The sequence below is a fragment of the Carassius gibelio genome, chromosome A8 (assembly GCF_023724105.1).
Source record: "Carassius gibelio isolate Cgi1373 ecotype wild population from Czech Republic chromosome A8, carGib1.2-hapl.c, whole genome shotgun sequence".
In the NCBI taxonomy this organism is placed as follows: Eukaryota; Metazoa; Chordata; class Actinopteri; order Cypriniformes; family Cyprinidae; genus Carassius; species Carassius gibelio.
The window spans coordinates 4,732,721-4,748,790 of NC_068378.1; the positions used below are offsets into that span (position 1 = coordinate 4,732,721).

The window sequence follows — 16,070 nt, forward strand, 5'->3', positions numbered from 1 at the left end:
GCCTAATTTTCTCATTGATCTATATCACTGAATATCATGAAATATCATAGTAGTGCAAATTTTTTGTTTTTGTTATTTATTTATTTTTCTTTGGGGAGTCTTCCAAAGACAATGATTACTCTGCAGTCTATCTGAGCATTCCTATAAGTTTCAATCCTGAAGGTTGATGTGTCCGACTGCTGGCAGCAAAGCACAGTCACTTCTTGCTCACAGTCACAATGTCTTTGTAATAGCTCATCCTCTGAGCCTGACACCAGCACTGTTGAGTGTGTGAACGTGTGTGTCCGCATGAACCTTTCACACTGACAGCATGCTTACATGATTTTCTCCATCACTATTACTTTCAGGTGTTGCTGTTACTAAAGCTAAAAATCCAATAAAACTGTACGCTGTCAAGGGTTCTTGGGGGTCGCGGTAAACAGAAAGCTGTTTTTAGACTCATCTCACACATTTGTCAGATGAGATCTGTGTCTAATGTGTCTGTTTGGCTTGCCACTTTAGCTTGTTTAGGTTTAGAAATGGCAATGACAGTAAAAGTGCACTTTTACAGCAGTATCTGTCAGTATCCGGAGCTATTTGTTTTTACTTACGGATTATGTATCATGGTTTCTTGTACCAAAAATACTTGTGCTTTCCACAAATCGACAAAATAAACAAAATAAAATATGACCTGAAGTCACTGAAAATAATTATTGCTCAACCCCTTAGAAATATTGTTTGTGTTGTTTTATTTTGTATGAGACAGAATATGCTCTGAAGATTTCAGAATAAGCCACTTTGAACACTTTTTAATTGGAAGCTGCCATGTTAAGCCTTCTGTCTCACAATTTAATTACATTTTAAGGATTCTCTATTATCTCACTCACTATAATGATAGATCTGTAAATGCATGTGTTGTACTGTTTCCTCAGGTTTCCTGTGATTCTGTCGATTGAGAATCACTGCAGTGTCCCTCAGCAGAAGAAGATGGCTCAGTATCTGACTGAAGTGTTGGGTGATAAACTGGACACGTCCTCCATCCCTGCCGACCCGTCTGGCCTTCTGCCTTCGCCTGAAGCCCTAAAGGGCAAAATACTCATCAAGGTAAGCATCTACATGGTTTTACCTCAATCTATGGAGGAAATCTATGGTCATTTTCAGATGATGTTTTCATGGTGTAAATCAGATTGCATGATGTCAGTGCATGCATTGATTTATGAAAGATTATGAACATTATTTGAAGCATTATTTCAACCTCTAGGTGAGCAAAGTCAATTCTGTTGTAATTATAAACATATACCGTATAATTAACTAAAAATACTAGAATAAAATATGTAAAAATAAGCTTTACAGCACCCCCAATTAAGTAATTTGCACTCAATTCTAAAGGTTATTTTATTTGTTGTATATTAAGCTTTCTTTTAATGGTTTATTGTTTTGGTTCTTGGTGTATTGCTTATTTTTCTCTGAAAACTATGCACACTTTTTTTGTGTAATTTCTAACTTTTACCGAAGGGTCAGTGAAATAAATTCACAATATTAATTAGGATATCATGTGATTTAATGTTTCAAAATATTTTATTTAGAATAGCATAATCAGTGCATAATTATTTGATGTTTTTCAGTAACATCACATTTTGAGTTTTCTGCACAGTTGCTGGTCCGAAAACCTTTTTAGAGCAGCAAAACTGTAGCGTCTCAATGATATAAAATCTATTTGCTGAAGTGCAGCCCTCTCCTGTGCTTTTAATAAAGTGTGAGGGTTGAAAATCGGGCCGTAGATGGAGCAGCTCGGCGAGCGAGTTGGCGCTATAATTGGAAGACAGACTGACGTTCCCACCAGAGAGTGACTCCTGAACTGCAAACTGGGCCAGCCGGTGGTATTGACAAATTGCTCGGCACAAGCTGTGGATCATGAAGCACGTGGCCACCGGGAGACCAGCGGACAGACTACACTCGCATCGCCGCTCAATCGCTCAATTTGACTGGACCGCTGCTTGGTTACCATTGAACAAGACGATAATTCAACTCACTATATTTGAAAACTTAAGTTTCATTTATGCCCATTTTAAGTAACAGATGCAGTGATAGGTTCTGTACACCTTTTCAAATACTTGAATCACTGATGAAGAAAATCGTTGGTAATTTTACAGTGTGTGTTAATTCAATATAAAAAGCCAATAATAGCAGAAAACAACAGCACATGCTAAAACGAATTACTCTGATGATCCACTATTGATTAACCCATTTCTATCTATCTCTGGCCTCTTTCTGTTAATGTCCCTGTCAGTGTCAGCATGTCTGTAGTCGGTACATAAGTTATAGTCATAGCATTTACTCATAAAGCAGCTTAGAGGGTTAGTTCACTCAAAAATGAAAATTAGACTGTGTTTTACTCAACCCTGATGCATCCAACTGGATTCGTCTGAAAGAAGAAGGTCATATACACCTAGGATGCCTCGGGGGTGAGTAAAACGCAGCCTAATTGTTATTTTTGGACGAACTAAACCTTTAAGTGGTGAATGGTTGTAATTGTCTTGTAAGACGCTGTTACTGATGGAAGACCCTTGGGCCTAAAAATGTTTGCAGTAAGAAAGCTCAGTACTCAAGGGGACGGTAATGTTTCCTTCAAAAGTCTATTCCAGTAGACCAGACATGCTCTTATTCAGGCAGCTGCTATAAATATGTTTAACTTTTCTTAAAATTTTTGTTTTGGCGTGACAGTAGTTGACCTGAGACTCTAGAATAAGATGATTTTAAGGCTTCTATAGTTCCTCTTGTTGAAGAACTGAGAAAACAATGTGATGAGAATTGGTTGCTGATCATATTTGCGTTCGAGCATTTGTGCGTAGATGTTAGTAGGGATTCATCACCTCAAGACACCAACTCTTCAAACAACCTTCAATGTGAAGGTTTTTTTCCCGTTGGAACACAGACAGTTTATGTTTCTGTTATCCTATTATCATTTACCACCGCGTTTACACCGAACAAGTGTTAGATATAAGTGAAAACACGTTTTCTGGATGTTTGTTCATAGGGTAAAAAACTGCCTCCAAATATAGACGAGAATGCAGAGGAGGGGGACGTGTCTGATGAAGACAGTGCTGACGAGATGGAGGACGACTGTAAGCTGATGAATGGAGATGTAAGTATTGTTAGATGGTGAGATGGAGATAGTTTATTCCTTTTTCAATTTAAATTAAAAAAGAGTAGCTAATGTTCATTCAACACATCAAGTGCATTGCATTATGGGATACACTATTACATGCAGTCCGCTCCATTTTCTTCATGCAAAATATATTTTGTTGTTGTTGTTGTTTAATAATTAACATTTGTTTTAATTTACTGCTGAAATATCACCTGGATATGAAAGTTCTTGAAAGTTTAATGAGATTAGTCCTTCCACATCCTTCCACATCTGTCATGTTCTTTTAGCAGGAGATTTCAGTCGTACTGCATGCACACGGCTCTTAGTGAAGTCTCAAACACTCATGCATTTTGGATGAAAGCTCCTCTCTCTTAAGTGCCTTAATGGAAAAATAAAAGGTGTCATTTTGGCGAGTGAATATTTGTCATGGTTTCTTCTCTGCGTGTAAAGTTAGGTCAAGGACTAACCTAGATATTTTGATGAATGGTTTTGTCCTTCTTGTTCTCTGTAGATGTTATTACAATGCTAATTTTAAAGACCATCAGTCCACCCGTGAGGTCCAGTCGAATAAACTTCTCTCTCTGTCTCCCTTTCCAGACATCTATGAACAGGAAGCAGGCGGAAAATGTTGCAAAGAAAAAATTAGATAACCTCATGAAGGAGTCGAAGATTCGTGACCGGGAAGATCCGGACAGTTTTACCATCGCAGCCCTGCCGCCCGCAGGAAAACATGACAAATCACCGCTGAAGGTTAATATGCCGTACTTGACCCACCGCACGTGTCACTCCTTCCTTTCCAGGAGAGGAAATGTTACCACATTTACAGACAAACTGACCTCATTCACTTTTGCTTGCACTGCATTCTAGTTTTATTCTGTATTAATGCATTTAGATCAATGAAGTTTGTTTACTGTTAAATTAATCACTATTTTATACACTGATGATTTTTAACACTTATTTTTTACAGTGCTTGCTATGAGAATCATACAGAAATACCATATTTCCCAAATACATTCTCTTACCATTCACTCATTTAAACTGCAGCAAGTGCTCTAGCTAGGACAGTTTTGCTCTTGTACAGAAGTGTGTAGTGTGCTTATTTAAGGACTGACTCGAGTCTGATACAGATAAGATTGCACACAAAGGGGTTTTTCGCAGCAGGCACCTCACCACCGACCTTGACGGTCCACAGAGATACCAGCGAACATGCATAAGGCCCATATGCTATACATTTACCACCCTCTCCTTGACATCTAGAATTAAACAGTCTGTATCGTTTACCCTTTGTCGTACCAGCAAGAAAAAGCCGGCTCTCCATAATAAGTCCCATATACTGCATTTTATGAATGAATTGGTTGCTACTGCCATCTAGTGAATGGTGTATCTGTGTTATATTTGATTTGCAAAAACTTTGCTGACAAATAATGTTAAAATGTGAAAATATGATGCAACAGGCTTTTGGGGAATGTTTAGTTGTTCATCTTGATCTCTCAGTCATCACTGCATTGCATTACACCCCAATAAAATCTACAGAGCTTTGATCACAAAACTAGCATATAAGACATATAAAGAGTGACAACTGATATTTATATGCATTTTATGTAAGTATCTGTTATAAAGCTTTCATTAGTTTACATTCAAAGCTATCAGAATTGCACCGTACCGTTCATCTATATAAATAGCAACTGCAACTTCAACAAATTGCATATTTTTGCTCAGTTTGGGACTTTTTTTTTTTCCTGAGTCTTGAGTCCATAAAACCATAAAAGCCTGATGTAACAAATATGACACTTAAAAAAACACACACACACACAAACTTTAAGACATTTAAAATTAATATATATATATATATATATATATATATATATATATATATATATATATATATATATATATATATATATATATATATATATATATTATATATTATATATATATATATATATATATTACATATATATATATGAGTGCATATATATATATATATTTTTTTTTTTATATATATATATTTCATTTCAAAATGTAGATTTGATTACTTTTATTTTACCTTTTCTGTCATGATGAAGTACTATATTTGGTATATTTAGTGTATATACTTTCCATATTTGCACTGCAATGTATCTTTTTATTAATACAGGGAAAAGCAGAAGACAGCACTGACACTGGAGACGAGGGCAATATTGGTGGCAACAAACGTCAGGCTAAATCTTTTATAGGGAGCTTCTCCAAACGCAAGGTAGTTTTACATAGAGATCAATGTGCATATGCACCCATACTAAACCAAACTATGTTTCCTTCCATAACAACATACTGAACACTAAAATTTACATCTGTCTTCTGCATACATCAATTATTCATACTGAATGAATGATTAATAGAGATAATCAAATGTGTGTACGACTCTGAATACTACATTCAGCTGTGTAATTAATTCAGGCTTTATTTTCTGATAATGACCAGCTGACTGTATCTTAAATGTGTCATGTTGACTTAATTAATCACCTCAACTCCATCTGTTGACTGTAGAAAAAGACGAGTAAAGTGAGGAAGTCCTCCAGTTTTGAGGATACAGACACGGATCAGGAGAGCTTGAGCGGGGCGTCTAAAGCCCCAGTGCATCACAGCAGGTACTGTTAGAATAGCTCATGGTTATAGTCACGAATGTGGGTCAATATTTGATGTCATTGGTTTATGTCTGTAACTGTTATCTGTTTTAACAGAAAGAAAAAAACAATGAAGCTGTCGAGAGCACTTTCTGATCTGGTGTACACGAAATCTGTGGGCACACCAGACTTTGAGGCCCAAGGTGAGAAGAACAGAAAACATATGTGAAGATCTCAATTACAAAGATGATCAAGAATGTATTTATTTAGGCTCTAAGAGTGAGGTTTCATGGAGGGCCACTTACACAATCACAGAATTAATTGGAAATGTATTTTTTTTTTCTTGTATTATTAATATTTGTATATTACAATCAGTTTAAAAAGACGTTACACTGAAAAAAACATTTGGAGTAGGAATTACTTGAACACAGTTTTCAAAGGAACAGCAATTCACATTAAATGAAACATGACATTTTGAAGTGAAAATACTGAAATAAAATGTTATTGTAAAATGTACAGCAATAATATTTTTCATATATATATATATATATATATATATATATATATATATAAAGCAGTTTTCATGTAATCAGATGTGCAGTTTTTTGTGATCAGATGTCATGTTTTTAGTTATTTTTATATGCAATTTAAAAGTTTTTAAATGCTTGTCTTGATATTAAACTCAATTAAAAAATATATATATAAATATATATATATATATATATATATATATATATATATATATATATATATATATATATGTGTGTGTGTGTGTGTGTGTGTGTGTGTGTGTGTGCGGGTATAGCTGTTTATTGTTTTTATTTGTAAAGCGATTATTTATTTCCAGTTTTCAAATTAATAATCTGTTAATCTGTTTAGTTTTAAATGGAACTCTTTCTTCTACACTATAAAACAAACGTATTTTGCGGAATTTTACTGTTTTATTTGACGTTTTTGTTTTTTTTACATATTTTTGAAATACAGTTAAAAACCGAAATAGACTTTAAATTTACATATCCACATGTCAATGTGCATAACACCCCCCAAATTTTTATTTTTTTACTTAACACACCAATTGATCAGTGCGCTATAAATGTGGTTCCAGCTGATCAGTTCTGATCAGTTCAAATGATCGTGGTTCGGTCAGTTTCTGTCAGTGTATGTTGTCACATCTAACGCATGTTTGTTGTGTTGTGTTGCAGTGGGTAGCAGCGGCTGGCAGGTGTCCTCGATGAGCGAGACCAAGGCCCATCAGTTAATGCAGCAGAAGGCGGTGCAGTTCATGCGATTCAACCAGCACCAGCTCTCGCGGATCTACCCCTCCCCGTACCGCGTGGACTCCAGCAACTTCAACCCACAGCCCTTCTGGAACGCCGGCTGCCATCTGGGTACGCCAGTCCACACACAAACAAATATTTATGTTTAATAGAGGAACCAGGAATAAACAGTATGTCTGAAACATACTGGGAACCTGCTGCTCACTGCTTCGCTGAGGTGTTTTAAATATGAAAATATGGTTCAGTTCTTGGAAGACACTACTGGACTACTGGCCTCTAACATCAGATATATTCTTGTAAAATTGAATCCTATAATAGTCCATGAATTTTGATGGCTTTTTTATGCAGTGGCTTTGAACTACCAGACAGAGGGCAGAGTGCTGCAGCTCAACAGAGCCAAATTTCATTGCAATGGCAACTGTGGTTACATCCTAAAACCTGACTGTATGTGTGAAGGTTAGTATCTACATTATTAGTTTGCTCCTTTTTTTTTCAGTGTTAATATCAACAAATTGCATGCATTATAATAGTAGATTCCAGTACAAAGCTGTGTCATTTATCAAATAAATTAACATAACATATTGTAACAAAATTAATTTAGGGAGCATTTAATAGATCAAGTTGAAATCATAGTCTAAGAATCGAAGAATTAGCAAGCAAAAGTAAAGTTATGATATTATTATAGAATTGTATGTACAGAATTCGTTGTTCTTGCAGGTTCCTTTAATCCTGTGGCCGAGGATCCTTTACCAGGTCGGTTGAAAAAACAATTGGTTCTTAAGGTCATCAGTGGCCAGCAATTACCCAAGCCGAAAGACTCCATGCTGGGGGACCGAGGAGAGGTAAAGCAAAACTGGTATTCAAACATTACATAGAAAATGAGTGTGATGATAATAGTAGAACATTTTCAATCCCATTATGATCACTAAAGCTGTCACTCACTTGATTTCACTGAACCTGTGGATCAGATCAGTCTGCATACATGATTGATTTCCACCTCGATTTAAACCCTATATACACTGCAAGCAACAACAGAACATAATAACTCCAGAATTATTCTGAATCATGCTGCTTTTCCTTTTAGTTCTGAAGCTTATTTTGAGTGTAAGGTTTCTTAAACCCACACTACAGAAGTGAAACATAACAACATGCATTAGATTCCTTAAAGTTCTTATTGAACTTTAATTCACCTTAATGTAAGTTAAGACCATTTTAATTTAGGGACCAATTCTCACTTTTTAATAGTTGCTTATTAGCATGCCTATTATTAACATGTTTATTAGTACTTATAAAGCACATTTTAATGTCTTATTCTGCATGACCATATTCTACATCACTTATCCTACCCAGTTCCTAAACTTAACAACTACTTTATTAACTAATACGCAGCAAATTAAGAGTTTGAGGCAAAAGTCGTATTTGGAATTGAACCTTAAAATTAAGTGTTACCAAGTTTTCACATTATGACTGATACTGAGCGGACTAATTTAAATTAGGGCTGTCAAAAATAGCGCGTTAACGACGTTAATTAGTTGTTTGTCGTTAATTACGTCAAAAATTTTAACGCATTTCACGCATGCGCAGTGTGACAAATTATTCAGGTCAGTAAAGTCTCGTCGATCTCAGCGAAAACAGCGGCGAGCCCCGCGACGAAAACACCGAAGAAGCTTAAGGTTTTACCACAGTTACTCTCAAATACATTCATGCCAAGCTCGATAAACAGAGATGACTTTGGTAGTTGATACACTGGAGCTTCTTCCTGTTATAGCGTCCTGTGTTTCAAACTGCGCATGCGCAGAACGCCTACATGCAATGCAGTGAAAATTACAGCTGTTTGGAAAAGCATATGCATTTTTACTTGCTTTTACTGGCACTTGAAGCCTTCAGAACGTGAAAATATCGATCCTAAAGTATTGCGGCAGAGCAAATGAACACCTACCAAAAACAAGAGTGCCCAGAGTGCTTCTTATGTGATGGTGGCGCATGTTTGTGTTCTTCATTCTTTCGAGTTTCTCTATGCATAATTTCATAGATATGTGGCTATATTTAACCACTGGTTCACCTAAAACTCTTACACTATCTGTAGTTTAATGGCATGGTTTGATATAGTGCTCAGGTAAATTTGATTAAGTAAATGTTAAACTTTTGAAATTCAGAAAAAAAGAACCACATATTGATGAATCAATACATGAAAATTATGTATCTGTGTCCTGTTATTTATCTTTTGGTATGCATTTCAGAAAAAAAAAAATTGGTTAGGATTCAGGTGTAATTGAAAATAGTGATTAATCCTGATTAATCCACTGAAAATTCTGATTAATTTGATTAAAAATTTTAATCATTTGACAGCCCTAATTTAAATACCTATGATTCGTGCAGTTCATGGTTGGTAACATAGAAATATGCATGGAAATATATTTTAAATTCCATAATGTGAAGTATTTCTGCATTAAACTGAATATTTGGTGAGGAATAATGAAGTAGTACTTTGTTTTATCAATTTATTCAATTTTATTTAAGGTTTGAAAGGACTGTGAAAGGTAAGCTATGATATCCAAAAAAAAGTTTTGATTAAAGAATGTGCTTTTTTATATTATTAGAATAATGTGCAATAATGATTCATGCACAATAATAATAATATTTTCTAAAGTAAATGCAGTTCATTTTTTAAACACCCTGCATGTAATCAGACCTTCTCACAATCTGATAATAATGAAATCAGTCACTGAAAATTATACAATCACTGGACAATAGCAAATCATCATAAAGCCAAAATAGTAAAAGTACACAATACACTACTTATGAAGGATACAGAATTATATTTATTTTAGGATTTTTCACTTTGAGATGTTTTAAAAGGTATTGTAACCACAATTCCAATTTGATTTTATATTATATTAAAGCTCTTTTAATTGTTTTTTCTTCTTCTTTAGATAATCGACCCATTTGTGGAAGTGGAGATTATCGGTCTACCAGTGGATTGCTGCAAAGAGCAAACCAGGGTGGTTGATGACAATGGTGAGAGAGATATAACCCTTAACAGACTTTATATTACGTACACAAACAACAACACAGCTTTTCATTTCACCTGTAACTGATGGGGGATTGGTCATTAAAGTATCTTTAAACTGTTAGACCGTTATTTTGAGTGTTTATGTGTGTGTGTGTGTGTGTTTTTATTTTTTTTAATCTAACCTCATATTGCACCTGTACCACTAAACAATTCAATAATTAATGAGCTCGAAATACATTTACATTTTCAATTATTTTCTTTGTAGGAATTTTCTTACTAAAGTGACTCACAGGTGCATTTAGTGTGGCATTGAGGTCCCGTAGCTAAAGATAAAAAAGGAAAGTGACACTGAGATTTGAAATGTCATCAAATGTTATTTGAAAAGCGGAGGATAGGTTTAATAAGTAGGGGTGGTTATAATTGACACATGTAGGGTACCAACATTTTTTGGATACTGTCAAATATAGACTATTGAGGGACGTGTAGATGCAATCTTGTAAAGAGATAACCCTGAGAAAGTGTCTAGGTGAAATAGAGGTTTGGAAATGGGCTCATTTCCTGTATGTTTTGAAACGTGAAGTGGCTGTAATGGCCATCATTTTGGACAGGATTTGTGAGGAACCACTAATTCTTGGATGGGTTGATTGTTATAGTGACACTGGGTGAAAAGGGAACAACATTGGCCCAAGGATAGAGCCCTGTGGGACCACAGATGCTATAGGGTGCATGATATTGAAACTGATCTTTGTCAGCTTGCGTGTTATAACTTTTTTGTCCAAGAAGGACTCTAGAGCTGCTGTCAAATACAATGGACAAATCCAAGAGAATAGTATTTGGGTGTAAAGGTACTATGGCAGTTTTAAGTTATTCAGTCTTTCTGAAGCAAGCGATTTCAGTTAAGTAGGCTATTTCGACTGGTGCGCGAAAGGTCAAGCAGGTAAATTTGTTAGAATGAAAAAGGCAAGTGAATATGAATATTCTGATACCTCCAATTATTTCTTCCTTTCCATTATTTCTGCATAAATGGACCCTATTTATATTCCCATTCGTTTCTCTTTCTCTTTCAGGATTTAATCCTATGTGGGAGGAAACTCTTGTCTTCACTCTTCACATGCCAGAGGTTGCTCTTATACGCTTCCTGGTTTGGGATCATGACCCGATTGGCCAAGATTTTATTGGCCAGAGGACCATTGCCTTTAACAGCATGATTCCTGGTACCAACTTTCATTTAGATATTACACTTATTTTTATATAAGAAAAAGTATTTTGTGATATATCAGGCATTTGCAATATATGTTGTTGTTTTTTTATGTTGAGTGCATCCTTAATCAGTATGCGTATATTTGATTGTAAGGCTACCGGCATGTGTATTTGGAAGGCATGGAGGAAGCTTCCGTCTTTGTTCATGTTGCAGTGAATGACATCACCAGTAAGGTGAGCACTTTGTGTGGTTAACAGAAAAAAAAATGTTGGTGGTATTGTGCGCAGAGAGCTGTAACTCTCGTCACCATTACCTACCACATTAAAGCCACAATTTTATGTTTTTTTTTAATTAATTAATTTATTTATTTATTTTTCAGTTATTTACACTCATATGTAGCACTTTCCACAAATATAGTATAAAATGGGACCTGAAAACAGTCATTACATTTTTCTTTTTCAACAAATGAACTGTAAAATTTCAAATTTTCAAAATAAATTAGTTAAATAATATTTTATAATTATAAGAAATTATATGAACTGTTTTATTCATTTCATATGTGGTTCATAACAGGTCTGAATAAAATCTTGATTTATGTTATACTATTCTGTTTTAGCAATGAATATTCAATAACAGCAAAAACATTACACTTTTAATTTGTAAAATGTCAAAATTACATGTAATCTTTTGCAGAATGGGTAACATGATTGCAGATTCACAGTTCTGATATCAGTCGAGCTGGCTAATTTGGGACTAAAATTGTTTTGTAGTTATGGATAAATTTGTATATTTTACATATACAAATTCAGATCTGTATCGAGCTATTTTTTTTTATCTACAATAATTTTATGCTATCAGCTTTATTTAAAAAAAAAAAATCTAATTAAAACATTTTCTTTTCTTTTTTTCTTTTTTATTTGTGCCACTAATGCTATATAAAAAAGCCAGTTTGTACTGTGTTCGTACAAAGTGTCCGATGATTTTTAAACTCACGGCTGAATTATATCATGCTTTTGTCCATAATTTGTGCCCTAAACATTCAGCGTCAACAACAAATGTTATTTTTGTAGTATGTCTCTTTTCCCCTTCTCCCTCTTTCTCTTTTTTCTTACTTCTCTTTCTCTTATGTTTGTGATTTCAGTGCACTCATCTTAGTCCAAAAGCTGCCTATAGAGGCAGGAAATTGTTAGGATCCTCGTTCAAAACTCAGGTGTAGTGAGACCCAATCAGCACCCTGCATGCTCCTTATGAACCCCGCCCTCCCCCCACAGTGAGCGGCTAAGCCCTGATTCATTTGTTAGCCTTCACCATGCCAACTCATACACAATGAGTTGTGACATAATTGTGACTTCCTCCCTTGGCTGCATTCTCATTGACCCCTAAAGCAGATCCAGTGTCAATGTCCCTACAGCAGGCGACAGTGTTCACTCCTATTTCACTTAACTCAGGGGATTTAAGGGCCATGATAGGGATTTGGCTGCCTTTTCCGCAGTAACACTGCACTCAAGCTGTAGAGTCCATGAGAGAGATGCGTTGATCTTATTTTGTGAAGAGTGTTACATCCTTTCTATTCCTATCCATGATTATGAGGGTCTGCTGGACTTTAGCAGGTATTTTTAAATATTTTTTGAGCCAAAGAAATATGTTATGTTATTCTTGAGAGCTGGTTGCTGTAATGTTGTAGTTTAGCATAAATGCAATAGAATTACAAGCAAATGTATAAACTTAATTTCTGCATAATTAGTGAGGAGATCAGATGGCTGACAGCACTTTGAAGATCACATGGATCTACTTGAACATAGTTCATGAAATGACACTGGGCGAAACAGTAAAAGACTAGATTGACTGCATTTATTTATTAATTTACTTGACTAAATATGCCTTAAATATAGTTATACTTAATTATTAAGATTATATAATAAAGATTTTGATATATTCTCCATTTCAAACAAGCTTGGCACCCCCTAAACTGTTTTATCATTAAAATATATCACCCAGTGTCATTTTTATTTGATTTCTTATCAGGGATGGTTGGATATGAATGTCCTGTCACCTTTCACTTGACATTTATTCACATTTCCCAGTTCTTAACACTACCACCACAAATTCCCAACATTGTCTGCATCTTCATGTTTAAAGGTCTGTGTTGATCACCCACATTTTGGCTGTTAATTCCTAATTCTGCTAAATCTTTGATAACATTTATTATTTAAATTGTCACTGCTTTCTAATGGAAATACTTTTAAGATTTTGCATTAGATTAGAAAAGAACTTAACTGACAAATTGTGAATAGTGAATACTACTTGGCAAATTATCATTCATAGTATGGCTCTCATCAAATGATGTTGATCATATGCTGGTATAAAACACTTAAAATGTTGTCTGTATACTATGCTGAAAAGCTTAAACCAGCCCAGTGTGTGATTAGTTGGCCACTAAACTCAGCTGTATTTTCCAAAGCATCATAAGCTTCTCTAGATTGTAGAAATCAATGGCTTATAATGCATTTGGGAAATGCAGCTTTTATGGATTGATGCTTTTAAACTACTCAGGCTCATTGGAAACACGTGCATCAACTTACATTTCTGCAAAACGAACCTATGAATTGCTACAGTTTCTAGTTAAACACTAGAGGCAGTTAAACTCCAACAACTTTTATTCCTTTTCACACAAAGATTTACAGGGTCAGATATTTGATTAAAGGGTACATAACACACACCTAATATCATGTTAATCTTGAGAGTAGTATAGAGTAGTACTGCATCCTTCATATATCAAAAAAGTCTTTAGTTTTATCATATTTGTAAAAGAAAAATACAGCTTTCCGATTCTTTCCGGAAAAAGCAGAGCTCCCGGAAAAACAAACTGCATCATCTGTTCATGTAATGCTGGGTTCTTGGGGAAGCTGAACACTGTAAACTTTCCGTCAAATCCAAAAATGCGCTTATTTGGAGGCATTCTTGAACAAATTCTATGCAGCGCTGACAACGATTTTTGCTCTCCTCTAATGTGTGTGTGCGGGCATGCTTTTCTGGGAGAAATGCTCATATAACGAATTCCGATCTCGTCTACGTCATTAGATCCACAATCGAAAAAAAAACAGCCGAAACTTGTACCAACCCGGAAGTAAGATTTTCGGCACAGAAATTCTCAGTCATTCCTCTAAATTATTGTTTCAAACTCTGGCCATGTTTAGCATGAAAATCCATCTCTTTAACACTGTGAACAAGTCTGCATACATGAAACACCATTATTAACCACCCCCCCCCCCCCCCCCCCCCCCTTTAAGAAAGCTTATTTTCGCACAGTTCCCTGCAAAATATTCTGAATTCTGAATGGAAGCAATTCTTACTTAATGCAACGTACTAAAAACACAAGCACGCATTTCCAGTGACCCTGGGTTGGTTTTAAATGGAAGCTTTGATTTGTTAATTTGTTTAAATGGAAAGTTGATTTGTTAATTTTTCCAGATGGGCACAAGGTATCAGTGTGGTTTGGTCAGCAGTTTTTGCTTAGTTAATTTGTTTGAAGAATCTCTGGCAACCTGTTAAGCCTAGTTAAGGTTCTACACTTCATTTTATTTAGATGCTTCCATTTGCCATATCTTAGATTCTCCAATTTTTCCAATGTCCCAATGCAGGTTCGAGCAGCCAGTGGTATAAAAGGACTCTTTCACAGAAACCCAAAGCAGGCATCTCTCGACAGCCATGCTGCTGCTCTGCTCAACCGTAAGAGCACCTTCGGTGCTCACCTCCTGCGCCGCACAGCCAGCGCCCCGACCAAGGGCCAACCCAAAGTCAAGAGGGGCTTCCCTGAGATCTGTATTGACACAAAAGATTGCAGCTCGGAGGGTGCCAGTGAGGAGCGGGAATCTGAAGAGGGGCCACCTGTCCACCACAATGGAGATACTGCATCTGCAAAATCATGGGGTCAAGGCACCAACGGGCAGCTTCACCCTGACGACAGTAAAGGTAAGAGTACTTTCTTTTATCCAGAGCCCTGCGCTACACCTTTCCGAAACAGGGGCGCAATGAGTGAACCACTGAAGCGAGCCAACAAGCAGCGACTCCAGGATCCACTGGATGAGAAGCCGGGTGTATTTGCCCGTGTTGCTATCAACAGCTCTGGGCGGGTTCGGATGACTTCCAATTGCATAAAGTGTGTAATTGGCTCCAAGGAGACTCCAGATTTGCACAGGGAGGTTACAACCACCTTTACCCAGTGCACACCTGCTCCCCTCAGACCTCAAAGGGTGTCTCGGTCTCCAACACTTTCCAGACAAGTTCAGCCAGAGCCCATTCTCAAACCACAAGGCTTGGCCCAAACTGATTTAAAGCCCAAATCAGACCCCCAGGCTCTGCCCAAGCCTGTACCCTTACCTAGATCAAGGGCAAAGGTCCGACAAACACTGGCTGCGAAACCCCTTAACCCCGCTGAGGACCCCAGTGTCAGAAATGATCGCTCATGTAGTGCTCCACGCCGACTCTTTCGGTCCCCATCCACCCCACCTCCTCCAGTTCCAGACAGCAAAACTAGTCTTTGTTGGCAATGCCCTGCCCCACTCAACTATGGCAGCAACTGCAACGAGACTAGATCTGTGAATGACATCAACAGATTATCTGACAGTGACTCTAGCAGCTGTGATAGTCTGACCAGTATTGATCTACCCACCATATTCCCGACACTGGGAGTGGAGAACCGAAAGCGGGCCACGGGGACACTGCAGCGTGAGATGAATGCTATGTTTGCTCAGAAAATGGAGGAGATCCGCAGTAAATCCCCCTTGTTTTTCGCTGGTAAGGTGTTTATTGTTAGATGTTTTTAAACATGCCAGTAGGATAGATTTCA

The 16,070-nt window shown here is 36.5% G+C and overlaps 1 protein-coding gene across 1 annotated transcript in view; it reads left to right on the forward strand.

The window, feature by feature from the left end:
• The window catches only part of LOC128018214 (1-phosphatidylinositol 4,5-bisphosphate phosphodiesterase eta-2-like), a 125,810-nt gene that overhangs the window by 104,467 nt on the left and 5,273 nt on the right, over positions 1–16,070 (forward strand). The window contains exons 10-22 of the mRNA XM_052603588.1: positions 912–1,083; positions 3,017–3,124; positions 3,725–3,877; positions 5,265–5,363; positions 5,654–5,754; positions 5,848–5,933; positions 6,933–7,118; positions 7,356–7,463; positions 7,725–7,849; positions 9,941–10,025; positions 11,088–11,234; positions 11,375–11,454; positions 14,863–15,193. Of these exons, the coding sequence (XP_052459548.1) occupies positions 912–1,083; positions 3,017–3,124; positions 3,725–3,877; positions 5,265–5,363; positions 5,654–5,754; positions 5,848–5,933; positions 6,933–7,118; positions 7,356–7,463; positions 7,725–7,849; positions 9,941–10,025; positions 11,088–11,234; positions 11,375–11,454; positions 14,863–15,193 (1,781 nt within the window). The remainder of the gene's footprint in view (positions 1–911; positions 1,084–3,016; positions 3,125–3,724; positions 3,878–5,264; positions 5,364–5,653; positions 5,755–5,847; positions 5,934–6,932; positions 7,119–7,355; positions 7,464–7,724; positions 7,850–9,940; positions 10,026–11,087; positions 11,235–11,374; positions 11,455–14,862; positions 15,194–16,070) is intronic.